At 40.4% G+C, this 16,094-nt stretch overlaps 1 protein-coding gene and 1 long non-coding RNA gene across 2 annotated transcripts in view; one reads left to right on the top strand and one right to left on the bottom strand.

Moving 5' to 3' along the window:
• Window positions 1-7,731: 7,731 nt before the first annotated feature.
• Window positions 7,732-14,096, bottom strand: LOC121906559. Its single transcript, XR_006098669.1, has 3 exons — window positions 13,864-14,096; window positions 11,219-11,318; window positions 7,732-8,268 (listed from the first exon to the last, which is right to left on the bottom strand). It is a non-coding gene; the product is annotated as an uncharacterized LOC121906559 (long non-coding RNA).
• Window positions 14,097-14,191: 95 nt separating this feature from the next.
• The window catches only part of sox21b (SRY-box transcription factor 21b), a 2,310-nt gene continuing 407 nt past the window's right edge, over window positions 14,192-16,094 (top strand). The window contains exons 1-2 of the mRNA XM_042426433.1: window positions 14,192-14,485; window positions 14,644-16,094. The exon at window positions 14,644-16,094 is cut by the window's right edge and continues 407 nt beyond it. Of these exons, the coding sequence (XP_042282367.1) occupies window positions 14,659-15,405 (747 nt within the window). The 5' untranslated portion in view covers window positions 14,192-14,485; window positions 14,644-14,658 and the 3' untranslated portion in view covers window positions 15,406-16,094. The remainder of the gene's footprint in view (window positions 14,486-14,643) is intronic.

Below are 16,094 nucleotides of genomic sequence, written 5' to 3' on the forward strand. Positions count from 1 at the left end.
GTGTCACCGTGCGCTTCATCCTGATTGCTCATGTTGAACACAAACCATGGTCACTCTATATATGGAAATCTCTGTCTTCAGGGCGAAAAAAAATTAAAAAGGTGAGATTGGCACTTTAACCTCAATGCCCCCCTGAAAATATGTTTTAGTCTGATACATTATACTATTGCGAATTATTTATCAAGAAGATACAAGCTTGATATTTCAAAAAAATAATGAGATGTTGAGGTGGCAGCTGGAATGTTCTGGTCCAGCGAGCAGCATCTATGAATCGGGGGAAATGAAGTAAATATGGCGGGCTGGGGACACACCATGTGCAGAATGTGAAAGAGTGGAGTGCAGTGCTTTGGTGGCACTGACCAAAATCTTTTTCTTTTTTTTTTTCTTTCTGTCTGTGTTGGAGTAGTAAAACACCAAATCTAGCCATGTAATGCTGCACCAATTATTAAAACAATTATATATTCATGAATTTTTAGTTTTAAAAAGCACTCTTTGCCTAAAGTGCTTTGAGTGCACATACTGAAGATTAAAAAAAAATGAAAATTGAATATCTGTTTCATGAAAAATGTCACCTATTGCTGGTTATCAAACAACTGAAAAGATGATGAGAGTCCAACCTGGAGCCTGTAATCTATCAAGCAAAAACAAAACAAGTGTTGCGCTAAGTTGAGTTGAAAGAGCCCACCTGTCGACACGCTGCATTCAGAGAACAAATCATCCAGTTGTTGCAGTCATACAAAGCGAGTGAAGAGACGAAAATCCATTCACACACTCTGAATACAGTTGAAGTGTGTCTCTCCACAGATGACTGTTATTTGAGAGAACAAAACAGAGAAAGGCTGTGTATTAATTCACTTCAGAGCCTGTCAGTCACTGCTTTCACTCCACTGTTAGTCCCTCATGCCTTGATGAACGCACAGTAATTAAGGTAAAACCATGACATGTTTGATTCCTTTAAGTCCCCCTACCACTCAGAAATGTGTTTTACTTATTGTTACATCACATGTGCAGAATGATGTATGTGAACACTAGGAGGCTGTTTTCACATTCATCTCCTGACATCTCACCTTTTATCTGAGTTTAAAACATGCGCTACAGTACAAGGATGATTTATGACATCATAACTAGTTAACTAGCAGCCGTATGTGGTCCAGTGTGCAACTTACACAAGTGTGAAAAACTGCATTATACATACAATGAGAATGGACTTTTCACTGAAGTAGGAAACATTATCTGTTTATTTATTAAACTTTCGAAATTAAAAAATATTTTCATAGTCCTAAATTGTCGATTTTTCAATAAGGCAGGAGGAAAAGATATAATTTTAAGAATTCTAATATGGGTAAAAAAAAACAACACATCTGACACAAATTATTATTGCTAGCGGATTATTTTTCATGTCATAAAACATGTCTGGAGGGGGTCTTTAAGGCAGTGAGTAACATTCATACGTACAGGGTGTCATTTAAAACTAAGGGTCTAATTTTAGGGGAATGATTGTGCTTAAATAAGATACACAGATTTGCTAATGTCAATGTAAAACTAAAAAAAAATACATTTTTTATGTTATGTTTCATCCTCTACAGAAACTTCAAGCTTGTATTGCATATTTCAACTTGTTGACTGAATTAAGCAAATCAAATGAAAAGAAAAGAAACTGGTTTATTTCACAGCAAACTCCCCCCCCCCTCCCTCCCTCTCCTCCCCTCATCCCAAACTCTTGTCTTTGTTTTGATTTATTTCATCCTCTCAGAACATCCCGTCGCTTTTCAGGGCCCCCTTTGTTCTTGGTGAAGGGGTCTTTTATTTGGGAAAAATCTCCCATCTCAGACTAACGCTTTGCCTTGATGCAGATCTTCATTAATCTCTGGGGCCGCTGTGGGCTCTACAGCAGCCTGCCGTTTTGATGGGAATTGAATTTGATACCGTATTGTGGCTTGTATGGAAGCTAACAATGGCCTGTGTTCCTTCCTGTGTCTGTGCACAATCAGAGAGACCCAATTAAATAATTTGGTACAATAAAGGCGAACAAAAGGATACCCAGGCATAAAGTGAGGGCTCCAACATTTGCATTCTACCTATTTCTGTATCATGTTAATTAATTCGCTTTGAAACCACAGGGGAAAGCACAATGGAAAACAGTGCAGCTCATTTCAAAGTATGTCTGAGGATGCTTTATATTCAGGTGACATACTAAATCAACATTTTACAATAGAAAATTTCACATTTTTCTCTGGAGCATCAGAGACAGTTAAAAGTGAGTTTTCTTTTTTTTGAACACAACTCCTTTTTATTTAATAAGTTTTAACTTATGTGAAGTAAACTTCATTTTGGAAAGCCATTATTTCCCACTTTTTCATACTGTATTGAGTTAAATTATAAACCGCTCTTCTCTGGCTCAGATGAATAATCCCACCTGCGTTTGAATCGCTAGAATCTAAAACGAGTGTGATGATAACCTGCCCTTTATTAACAATGTGTGAATTGTGTGATATATAACTGCTTTTGTTGATGGTAATATGTCATATTCAATGAAGGGTAAATGAATTATCCACGAGTGGCCCGTGATAAGCGGTGATGGGACCCATATGGAGCTGTCAGTGGACCGCTGGTGGGCTCTTCTAGTCCAGCTGCTGTAATTGAAAGAAATGAGCCATGGAGCTGACACATTAGCAGTCTCCCCAGAGATGGACCACACAATGCACACACACACGCACACACACACACACACACACACACACACACACATATCTTCTCACTTTTTAAACATCATCCACGTGTACAGACTCTATCCCCTGTAAGTATAACCCAGACAATGTCAGCCAGGCTGGCGCAGGACAGCGCCCTACTGTAAGTGAGACAGGGTGTAAGATTGGGTAGGTCTTCGTCTGGGTTAAGGGGATAATGAGAAACTGCCCTGCAGTGAGTTAATCAGCTCATCGCTCTCCCAGCACTGCCATTTATTTGCTGTTTATTCCCCAGCACAGGGCCCCCAGGGGGAGGCCTGTCTGTGAGGCAGCACCTGCAGCTTCCCCGACGCTTGATTTAGTGCTGTAAATGCTGCTTGTGGGCCAGATTACACTGGACAGTGATCAAACCTTATTTGCACTCTGATTAGACAAACTGCTCCTTGCACTGACCGAGCTGAAGCAATTCTCCTTTAGCAATTTTATACTGCTGCCCTGCGTAAAAATGATTAACACTGTCTGGGTGAATGTGGCAGCCATTCACCGGAGCCATATTCCTGCCTAGACCTGATTCTGAGTTGGTATCAGTTCTACTGCTAAAATCACAGCTATGAAAATATATTAAATGTTTAGAAAAACCTTATGGGGGTAATCGTAGAAGTTACACTGTTTCTACCATGTTGATTAAAGCAGAGTAAAGCTTGCTGATCCTTTCACCCCCCCAACATCTTGCAACTGGCTTGATCTTTTCACACAGTTTGCCAGCAGAAGTTGAAATATATTTTTACCTAAAACAATCAATGTATGAATTGCTGGTGTTGTGCCCAATATATATTGAATATATCTCATAAAGTACCACATGGCATGTACATTAGAGATGACACACACACGTACACACACTCATGCACAAATGGGCGTCAGACAAAGTGATGCAAACATTTCCTTCAAAGGTGCTGGAGCTTGGAAGAAATCACAAACATTGCTACAAAGTTGTGTTATATGAAGATAAAAGTTAATTAGCAGAATTTATCGGCTAGAACAGAGGTCTGGCAGGCAACACTTTGATATGTGAGTTTCCAAAGTAACCTGCAGACAACTAACAGAGCTCCTGAAAGACCAGATCTGCTGCCCAGATTATCATTATGAATAATGAATATAAATAATGATTATCATTATTTAATATATGACAAGAACATGTGTCATACAAGCACACTGATTAAGAGGAACAACAATCAAAAGATGGACATATAGTGTTCAAGGTGAAGGGGGGTCATGCTAATATGACCCAGCTTTGTATAGGTGTTTATAATGGGGAAAGTTGGTGAAAGTCATGTTTTTACAGTGTTTACATTATTTTGTGTAACCCCCATGTGAAACCCATGCATATACAGGCATATACACAAGCACACAGATACACACTCACACATGCACACACTTCTAAGAGCCAATATATCCTGTAACCTTCAAACATATTGTGTTTATTGTTTAGTCCCCTGTTGCATTCAGAGTGGAAGGCACTCCAGCTCTTTCTTTGTGCCGCAGATTTTCATGCTTTAGTGCTACACAAAGCCTGCTCTTTCCACCAAATGATCAGGCCATCTTAAATTTTTACACAGTGCACCTGAGACTGAATAGGTACGTATGTCGTCCATTGGCAAGGTCTCTTTTCTTTCATCTACTTCTATGCAGAGGCTAGCAAAGTATTAATGAAGCCGTTTTCTGATCTGCTCTCACTGATCTTCTCCCAGAATGCCTCTCCACCATTTCTTCTAGTATTTACTGCATTACCATAACCCTGATGCAAGGCCCATTTAGAATCGTGCTTGAGCGACTGGCAAACATATTAAAGCAAAGGGGAATTATTGTGAAGAAAATGTACAATATAAATAGCTGAAAAGAATAGAGAGCAATGCTCATAATGGAATCTGAAAGCTTTTTTTCCCCCTCATTGTCTCCCCTTCTTTCTCTAAACAACCTTCCTTTTTTCTGCTATCAGAGCAAAGTTCTCAGAGAGAAAATGAAATGCATTCATGCATCCTGAAAGAGGCTTTTAAGGTTGAGTATATCTCAAACAAAAAGGAAGGTGAGCTAAGGCTGGCCTAAGTATGACTCAATGTTTATAACCTTGCCGTACAGAATTTAAGAATGCTGAGGAAATGAATGAAGCCGACTTTAAAGCACATCACGGCCACATTACTGGGAGACTTATTGGTAATCATTAATACGTTTTGTCGTAAAGAGATGTGATGTGTGGTAGATTTTGTACAATGTTTCTGAATAATTAAACTCATTCAGAGCATTCAAAGTTACAACCTATTGCTGTTGAATTTGAGTTGGGGAACTGACACTGGCATTTTTTTTTTAAGAAATAAATTTTTAGAATAATATTATTGTATTTTTATTGATTTAGAGTGCTTAAAAGATATGCATCTTGAAGATGAATGTACGCTTACGATAACGATACAAAGAGCATTTTTCTTAGCTGTCAGGCCCCCTCCCATTGCTCCCGGCCCCTTTCTCTCTTCATTTTGCTAACTGGTGCTCAAAGCTTCTCCTCCGCTGACCAAGCATCAGCTTCCCTGCGCTGATAAATGGGCTTCTTTGAATTGATGGCAGGCTAGAGGAAAAAGAGATAATCCTAGATAATGTGGACACAGTTTTCATTTCTTGTCACCCAATTAAACTGCAATTATCCCAAGTGCAGGAGAGGAGAAAAGTGGAAAGAATGGCCAAAGAATGGGAGAGCGAGGCTCCCTGGGACACTCTCTACCAGACACATTAGCCCAGATTTGCTCCATCCTGATAAAAGAGACCCATTTCTTGCACTTGGCAGTGCACAGTGAGTGGCAGACCAGCTGCAACCTGGGGTTTAGAAAAGAATGCCTGTACAATGTTTGTGCCATGCCTCAAAGTGGCTGGGAAGAAAAAGATCAAAATGTATCTAGGTTGTCGCCCTATTAAAGCAGTGTGGCGTTTATGGCGCTCCATGTGTCTTTAGCTGAGGACATAAAGGTTTTATCCTTTAACAGCCCGTATAGATTTTTTTTATATTATTATTATGCTAATGTCCAAGACGCATTGTCGGAGGGAACAAAAGTGTGTATTTTCAGAAACCTTTGTCATCACTGACTGGTCAATGTAAGAACCCTGGAGTTGACTACACAGGGGTTCAAAAACCTTCAAACAATCCACCAGCATATCCAAAAGTGCTTTGACCGAGAGCTTGTGTGCACCTACTGTTCTCTGAAAGAATCGACCGCTGCTCTTAAAAAAGGGACGCTTCCTCTGTGAATTGTTTGCCTATAGATGAATCAAGACTGACTGAAACTCTCCTGTGGCACAAAATCTAAGAAGTAAATGAATGTCTTTTGTAATTACTGTTCCTCTTAGTAATTATCACACGGGACAATTTATGGATTAACATATTGATTTCACTTGACCCCTTGGCAAGGCTTAATTTGGACGGAGATGATACTTTCGGCTTGTGCTGCCAGATGCAAACTGCCCTTGAGGCCCCCTCTTTGGAGCGTTTGCTCTTTAGGCGTGTCACAGCATCTTTAGCCAACGTCCCATGGGATGATGATCTGACACTCGCAAGGTCCTGGCCTTTGGTTTAGCTATCTATTCACGGTGTATCTCTGCATGGATATTGACTTTTGCCAAACATAAAAACTGCACGAGTGAAAACTGAGAGGAGCATTCGTACGAGTAATTCATTAATCTTCACGCAGGCGATTAGCGCTTTGAAGTGTTTGGTTTTTGAAAAAGCCATGTTCCTTGCTTTGCCAGCCCTCCCCTCAGAGGCTGTTTAGATAAACATAGGGAATAAACAGATTACTTAAAATCATTAGACAAACATCTTAACACACAAACACATGGCTGCCTGCTTTGGAATGCTGATAAGTGTAACCCCTCTGCAACGGCATCTAATGATGTTGTCGCGTGTGCTGTGTGCTGCGTCGTGGTGGTAATGCATTGCTGATTATGGAGAGGGGAGAATACTCTGTCAAAATATGATCAATATGTCCTATAAGTGCCTCCGCTGCTCTGCATGAGTAATGGCTTGATTAAGTGAGCAACACGAGAGAGGCTAGTATGAATGCAGCCTCTCCACTGCTGTGTCCATCAAATAATGAGATCACCTGAGACAGCCACTGTCACGCATTCACCCCCCCTCCACCCCCCTCCTGAACAGGATGTGCTGACAGGACACTTGCCCTCCCATTGATCATATTGTCATTCAAGCCAGTGCTTAGGATGTGCACACACACACATTCAGACACACACATACACACACAAACACCCACATGTTTGGATACAAAACGGTGAAATGCTGTGCCAATATCACTAATGTTTTTTCCCCGCTGGTATAATGAACTCTTACTTCAGTTGTTTGAAAGACCACTTGTTTTGTCCTTGAGGTATGTCAGACAACGCTGCTGTAAAGGGCTCACTTAGATAGATGTGACATTCAGCTGCAACAATGAGCCATCTGCAGGAACTCGGTTATTTTGCTCTTTTGAAAAGTGGGAGTTTTTTCTCTCTCAATGACATGGTTATTATCTTGGTCACTTAATCTCCTCAAATAAGATAGATTTCTCCTTTCAGGCCGTGTTAGAGTGCCTCTGTCAGAACGCGCTCAGACCATGGGAACCATAGAGTTCAGCCGCATCCTCATAATTTTCCCCATTTGATGGAAGTCACAGTCACTCAGGCGATTTCTTTGACATACTGATGAGTAGACACACAAAGGCTCTTTCATTGTTACAAGTGAGAGAAGAGGAGCATGGCTACATGCGTAATACACAGGACAGGAAGAGATGCAGGGTTGTGAGTCTGTCATACATATGCAAACATGCACTTTGAATTGATAGATCATGATATACTTAGATAATAATGATACATAAAATTGCAATTGATAGATAAAAAATTGAATTTGATTTCTATCCTTCTGCATCCTGCAGGAAACAGAGGCAGCAGAGCAGACTTGAAGGTTAACAGTCATTTATTAAAATGCAGGCCTGGAAAAAAAAATCGCATCAGGACGAGAGATATGTCACAATGTTCTAAAAAAAAAAATCAGAATGGGCAAGAGATTATACAGTATGTCTATGTCCTGGGCTCACCAATAACATTTCAAATACTGTCTTTCTTTCCTTTATTTGGACAGTTACATGGTTAAAAACTTAGAGGGAAAAACAGGACTTACATTTAAGGCAAGTAGGGGAACCAACGGACAACCAAGGTCAAAAAAAGGGGGGCAATCAGGTGCGTTGATTTCCCCGGAAGAAGGTGCAGCTGTGTGGAGGCCTCCCTTCCACAGTTAAGATAAAGAACGGAGGACAGCGCACAGTGTGGCAATATATCAAGGTATTAAATACACACAGATTGATTATAAGCAAATCAAATCAGTCAGTACCCACCACATAGTAAATCATCAACCTTAGCTGAGGGGTAAACAAGCAAAATAAGGCCAAGCAGAAGTCTTCAGCTCAGGCACTTTGTGCTCAGCAGAGGGCCACCACCACGAAGAGGTGACAGGCACTTACAGTATGATGCATGGTGGTCGGGATTCCATCACCTAGAAATGGTAGCAATTAATAACTGAAGTCTTTAATTAATCTCAACATAATCAAGAAGAGAAAAACAGTAACAATACATATGAACACCATTTTACACATTTAATTTAGTGTAATAATTGTAAGAAAGCTTCTGTATTTTTAAGATGCTTAAGATAACTCAATAAGATTTTATATTGTTTTTGTACAAAACTGAGTGTGATTTCAGAACATATTGAGCAGTCTGCCCAACACTCAACAAGTAATGTTCACTCAAAGAAATATTTATTTACAGTATCATTTAGTCCCATTGTTGAGTTTAATATTCTGGTACAAACTTCATTAAATGATCAGCTTTTCATTTTTCTTTGGTGTAATTTTACTTTGTCTCTTCTCATAACTGATTGTGTGCAAGACTGTGAGGTCTAAAAGGCAGCGGACAATGATTTATACTAATAAAAAAAAATCCCTCAAGGTCATCTTTAGTAGAACACCTGTGAATGATTTGAGCAGTTTGGCAATTTGATTTTATCACATTTAACTTTTCCCTTATTTGTTTTGTTTTGTTTTTGCAGACTTGTGCACTGAAAAGGCTGCGAACTTGAATAAATCTTGACCTTTAATCTCAGTTTTTCAGTGTTTAAACCTTCGCTTCATTCAACCCCAGATGAACACAAATCCATAGATTTGGTTCTTCGTTTCCTATTCATAACGTCAGGAAAACTTATAATAAGGGTCAAAGGTGGTTAATAAGCTGGAAGCACTATACTGTCAACTTTTATACAAGTGTCTTTGATGTAGACTACAACGTTGAAGATGAACAAGTCACCCCTTTTCTCTGAAGGACGATGGCACACTATGAAAGCCCAAATAGCATGTTACCGTGCTGCCATGGGTTCAAGGAGATTGGATCACTTTTTGTTTGCGGAGCGGCCTCAATTCAGCTTCCACATAAAGAGAGAGAGACTGCGAGAGGACTGAGAGAGAGCAGTCTTTGTGGGGTTGAAGGGAAGGGGTGGATAAAAAATTGCCTTGGTGCATCAGTTTTCTCTGATCCCAACTGGAACTATAAATGTATCTGAGAGATGAGCTATCTGTGGCGGGCTGTGCCACAAGCAGGCCTTTTCTTCCCTCTGTCCCTATGATGAGTTAGCAGGACCTGGAGTGATAAAGCTGATAGAAGGGCTGCTATCAGGTGGCAGTCTGGGTAATTACAACTCTCTATTTGGGGCTTTGCAGTGATGCTGTGGCGATAAGGGGAATATAATGAGGAAGAAAGGCCAGCGATAATGTATCCGCTAAATGGTTCAAAATAGTCTATCATGGGAAAAGTCATCTCAGAGCCTGGAGGGAAACAAGTATCTGTGGATTTAAACCACAGGGCTCTGCAACAGAGAATATGTGGAAGGTTTAAGCCAAACATACGCCCTGTGGGGGGTAACAGCAATCACAGTTCAAAAATCTGACTTTTCACAAAGGGTAGGATCGGCCGTTTTTTAATGATCCAGGAAGTCGTTTGATTGCCGCTGCTATTTTGTTTGTGCCTCAGGGTGCAGAGATATTCTGCCGTGTGAGATTACATATAATACTTTGACAAGCGGCGGTTTAAAGACGAAGGTCTTATCAATCTTGTGGACTCCGCATCCTTCTGTGTCGCCATTCTACCTTCATAATGTGCTTTCAAAGTTTGTTGTATCTGTCAGCTCAGGTCCTCGAAGATTGAACTGACAATCACTCCTCTTTCCTCCCTCTTTACCATCATTCAAGCATTCACACACACTCACACACACTCACTCACTCCTCAGGGCCATTTGCCTGTTCAAGTCCCAAGTCTTCAATACACACACAGTGTGCAGTGTGTTCTATCTTGTATGGCTGTTTCATTGTGAATTACAGATCCCCTCACTAGGGATCATGACCACTATCAATAGTATTTTCCCTAATGTGATTAAGTTAATACTGTGCTCTATGAGAGGATTATTTCTCAATTCCTCTTGATATGCGTAATATTTAGGTTATGGTTGAGTAAATATTTTGGTTCTTCACCAAAATAATTCCCACTGAGACAAAGACATGAAAATCTGCCCTAAGGAGCAATAAAGACTGTATAATTAGAATGATTAAAGAACTGCACAACTAATTTGGCACTTATTGAATATATTTTGAGAACAACATTCAAAATAGGTCACATATTTAAACCACAAAAAAATATTAACTTTATTCACATTAATTATGTATTTATTCAGACATTCTGTGTGACTCATTTGAAGTGATGCTGAAGTCGGCATTGTCTCTTTACCAATCCGATCATTATATTGCCTTGCACTTAAGCATATTTTCTACATATTGTAAAAGCTTTAAAGGAACCTCATTAGACAAAATGACTTCTAATCTAAATGCAATCATCTTTAAATAGTAATCAATTGGATCCTTTACAACATTAAACTGTTTGTCATTGGCACTTTATCAAAGGCTCACTTAAGATTCTGCAGCTAATGGTGTGTGATAGTGACAAATTGACTTTCAATACATCATACAGACAACACCTTTGTCCTTCAGTGTATGTATGTATGCTTCTCTGGAAAATGTATTTCCGTTTATTTAGATTTTGTTTCCTTGTTTAAAATCCCAGCTTTTCAGCTGGATATCTTTGTCTTAATCTTCCAATTTATTTCACCAAATGATTAACAAAAATAGGCTACATGATGAAAAGAGTTAACGGAAAATATGCAGTAATTACGCTTCAGACAATGCAAGAAAATTATTTATATTTTCCCCTCCTTATAGCTTCAGTGTTGTAACATCAACCATGCTGTTAAATACGTTTTTTTAGCTAAATGAATGATATATTTTTGGTCCAGATTTATTCTGTTTTGCAGTGTAAATCCTTAATCTGGAAATCTAGCGTAAAAAATGGAGCATGTTCATATAAGGATTAATAAAAAAATCATCAGATGAGAATGAGATGACTACCTTTTTTACTGCGAGGAGGTGCATTCACTGCTTCTCTCTTGGCCCGGCCTGCATGGGAGCATAGCTGAGCTGAAAAGGATGGGGAAGATCCAGGCAAGAGCTGTGATCAGACAAGAAGAAAGAAACCACATCAGGTACACAATCAGGACCCCTCCCTCTCCGTTTCTCCGAACCTCCCCGATAATGAGCAAACTTTCATGTTGCAGTAAATACTCTCCACTCTGTGGGGTTTGAAGTGGCAAACACAAGATATTGTTGTTTACCTAACTCACTTTTTTTTTCCAGTCAAAGAAAAGCCATCTGATAGCAAGAGGTCAACTCGTGTTCCCTTGGAATCAATTTATTTTAAGTAAAAGACTTATTTCTCCTCCCTCCACTTCCAACATCTCCACAGTGGAGAATAACAGTGAACACTTTGAAAAGAAAAAGGAGGAAAAGGACACATCCTACAATATTCTTTATAGATGGAGGCTTTTTATGCAAACTGGGATTATCCAGGGATCCTCATCAACTCGCTCTATAATTTGTTGTACTTTCTCCCAGAGTTAGTGGAGTGTTGAGCAGAATAAACTGTTTGGTGCTATCATGAAGATTCTTGCACCTCCGGGGGCTCCTATTTCAGAGTGATGGCTTTAGCACTTTAGAGTGAACTGTGTGAGATCTCTCCGGGTAGGAAAATGGCCCCATGGGCTTGTTGTTGCTGCTGTCTGCCTTCTATTTGCATGATATTTTTCTATTCAGTCTTATCATCAGTGTGCTGTGAGGTGGGAGTGCTGGCTCCGTCTCAGAGGCTGGACCCAGGCTTTATCGGCAGGTAATTCTCCCACTCTCACTAACTCATCTTGAATTATTTAAGTGTCATTTCCAGGACCACAGCAGAGGTAAAGAGGGAAAAAACACAGACTGGAGTGTTGTTGATTTTATTTTATTTTTTTGTTTTATCTTATCCTAATTAAAATCACTAAATTCAATAAATTGTTTTCTCAGTCTGCTAAAAATAATAAGGGATTTCATGAAATAGATACAACAAATCTTGACATTTTGATGAATAGAAAACATGCTGGGTGACTCAACTAGGCCAAGGTATTATTCAAAAAAAAAAAAAAAAAATCCAGTCATACAAAAGAAAGGCCGTGCATGCTTCAGGAGCAGGACAGTGAGGAAAGGTATTTCTCTACAATGTCAAACAATCATAAACAAAATTATGAGATGAAATAAAACTGCAGGGAGAAAAATGAAAAATTATGAAATCCCCAGATAGGCTAGTGAAAAGCACGTGCGCGCGCGCACACACGCACACACATACACACACACACACACACACACACTATGAATTGCACTAAAACCTCCCGATAAGAACTTCCCACCGTAACTTATTCATATAATTCATAGCAATTTTTTTGCCCGTTTTGTGTCATGAGAGGCATATGCTCCTGCAGAGTAAGTGGAGCGCTTCATTGCAAGGAATGTTATCGGGGTGAATGACAAGCCGACAAAAAAAGGGCGCACGGTGTTGAGAGATGCTGCGACTCAGTTCAGGCAGCAGGTTTGTCTCTCATCTGGTCCTTTCTGGCGCGGATCATCCCCACCTTGTCAGGTTTCGTACTTGAGACAAAAGAGCGATCTCTCAGTGATGTTTCACCCCCGCTGCAATAAAAACAACTCTAATCCTTGTTAACAGAATTTTAAAAACAAACTCAACATGCAGCAATCAAAGAGGCGCTTGTAAATTGCGCATCACTTTGGGATAGGTTCGCGTCATCACTCAACTTTCACCCTGTCAATAATCGACCACATATTTTATATCAAAAGTAATTTTTAGTCCAAATTATTATTATTATTATTATTATTGTTGTTATTATTATTATTATTATTTATTGAGGAAACTGTCTAAAGAATAGGAAATAAATAAAAAAGAAAAACAGTATGGTGAATTGAATTTGACATTCATTCATATCCTAATTGAAACGCTCGACCTACAGCCTAATTCCTCATTTATATTATTGTTCAGTACAGCCCTTCTCTATTTCTTTGTGTGTGTGTGTGTGTGTGTGTGTGTGTGTGTGTGTGTGTACATATATAATTATGTACAACGGAGAAGGTGCGAGAACAAACCACTTAAACCTACAATTTACTCAACAAGTCCTGCAGATAACTGTAATTGCTTAGTTGAATATTCGACAACCTCATTTCAGTTGTCGATTCGCTGCCCTTGGGAAAGTCCTTTGAAGTGAAAGTGAAAAGGGGGGATTTCAGGGAAGTAATTAATTTCACCAAGCACGATTAGAAACACTTCAGACCTCCTCGACGTTTGCGTATTTACGACAAAATGCCACAATATCAGAAAATTAAAGAAGACATTCTTCACCTTTCTTGTCGTCTACTTCACGCAATGCTTTTTTCAATGGCAAGTGGCACCCATTTGGGGGAACCGGTGAGGATGAAAGGTGAGGAAGTAAAGAGAAGACACCGGCGAGTACGAGCTGGTTTGATTGTTAAATGAAACAAAAAGTGACACGGAAGACGCGATTAGGCGCGTGGTGATAAATGTTTTTACACAAAAAAAGGACAACGCCTGCGTGTTTTTCAAGTATTTAATGGCTCAGATTCAAAGCAAGTTGAGCCTCAACTTCAGCGATATTTACCTGTCATCTGCAGCCACTCTCACCAAATCTGTCAGCACATGCTGCCATACGTAGATGCGCCAGGTAAAGAAGTTAACGACTTTAATTGAACTTAACAGCTGCGACGTCCGTTGTTCATTAGAATATAAAGGTAGGCTAATTAGTGCAAATAACACCGAGGTCACCAGTCTGAGTTGAAACACTGATATTGTAAATAAAGATAGCTTCTATAATACATGACGCGTTTCCCTTTCAAACTCAGGGTGGGAAATTAAAAAAAAAAAAAAAAAACGTCCAGCAGTCGTCTGCGTGCTTAACGCTACTGCGCATGCGCTAGTGGCACTTTCACTACCTGCCACACAATCCTGTATTTCACATGGGGCAACCGGGAGTTATCATCCACTTGCGTAAAAGCAGCTGCTGAGTGGTGGTTGACAGTCTCAGGCGACAAGAGGAAAACAAGACAGCGGGGTTTTTTTCTTCTTCCTCTCTCTCTCTCTCTCTCCCGTTTGCTAAAGGCGTAGCCTACAACTGATGGATGCCACCATGGAGCAGAAAACATAAATTGAGCACTCGTAAGGACGCTGCCACTTGTACTTTTCAGAAGATAATCAGCGGTGGGATGAAGAATTGAAGTCTTTCAGTAAGTAGCCCAAAAACACCAGCTTCGGCTTGTTATGAATCCGTGACTGAATGTTACACTTTATAAAGGATCCATGTGTGTGATTTTGTGCTGAATTTTGTGCAAGTTATCTATCTGCTTTGGCTGATTTTTTTTTATTTATTTATTTATTTTCCCAGAGAGTTTGTCAGAACATGTCTAAACCAATGGATCACGTCAAACGCCCGATGAATGCTTTCATGGTTTGGTCCAGAGCCCAGCGAAGAAAAATGGCTCAGGAGAACCCGAAAATGCACAACTCCGAGATCAGCAAGAGGTTGGGAGCGGAGTGGAAACTTCTCACCGAGTCTGAGAAAAGGCCATTCATCGACGAAGCCAAAAGACTGCGAGCGATGCACATGAAGGAACACCCAGACTATAAATACAGACCGAGGCGGAAGCCCAAGACTCTGATGAAAAAAGATAAGTTTTCTTTCCCGGTGCCCTACAATCTCGGGGAGCACGACGCGCTCAAAGTTAGCGGGCTTACCGGTGGACCACTTTCCGAGTCCGTCATTGGGAACCCTGATAAGGCGGCAGCGGCTGCAGCGGCCGCAGCGGCCAGGGTATTCTTCAACCCATCCATGACCACGAACCCTTATTCCTTTTTCGACCTGGGATCCAAGATGACCGAGCTTTCCCCGCATTCGTTTCCGTACGCGTCTCCGTTGGGCTACCCGCCGGGAGGCGCCACGGCTTTCACCGGGACTGGCAGTGTAGGTGGCGGGACGCACACCCACACTCACTCACACCCGTCCCCGGGAAACCCAGGCTACATGATCCCCTGTAACTGTACGACCTGGCCCTCAGCAGGACTCCAGCCGCCCTTAGCATACATCCTCCTGCCCGGGATGGGAAAGCCTCAACTTGAACCGTACCCTGCATATGCTGCGGCATTATGATAGGCCCGCTTTGGACTTCAAAGAAAATGAAATGTGAAAACAAGACAAACAAAACAAAACAAACAAAAAAAAGCTATCCATGCAAGAGTTTTATTATGCATGCACAAACTTGTACATGTGATGAAGTGCTCGTCGTCTGCGATATCACATGTGTATGTATATTGATTAATGCCTTTATCTATAAGGTAATGCTTATTTAGAGAACTCTCTAATCTATTATTACTCAGCCATCACCTCTCACAACCCAGAGGGAAAAGGACTAAAGGATGGCAGGTGTCAGAGCAGTTTGTGAATACTCATTTTTGAAAGGTACCCTGTTCGATTTCTATCTTTTTTTTTTTCTTCTGTTTTTCCAAGTTGCACCTGCTTGACAAACCTGTTGGAATCAATGGCAGCATATACAATGACCAAGTTAATCACATGATCATAACATGTCCTCCCAGATAAGATGTTGTAGGCTAATGGGGGTAATAATTCACGGATCAAGGAGGACAGTCACAACATTTCCTTTCCCCTGTTGAATGACTGTAAATGTGTACAGACAAAATGACTCTAGTTTATTTGCCGTTATAGGCTTAGTGTTTGAGATAGGGCCAAGAACCTGCGTATTTCACTAGAAACCCGCTGTATATTTTGAGTTTTTAAACCGTTTTATAGATGTCTGTAATATTTATTGTTTAGTGGAATCT

This window comes from Thunnus maccoyii, chromosome 11 (assembly GCF_910596095.1).
Source record: "Thunnus maccoyii chromosome 11, fThuMac1.1, whole genome shotgun sequence".
NCBI lineage: Eukaryota > Metazoa > Chordata > Actinopteri > Scombriformes > Scombridae > Thunnus > Thunnus maccoyii.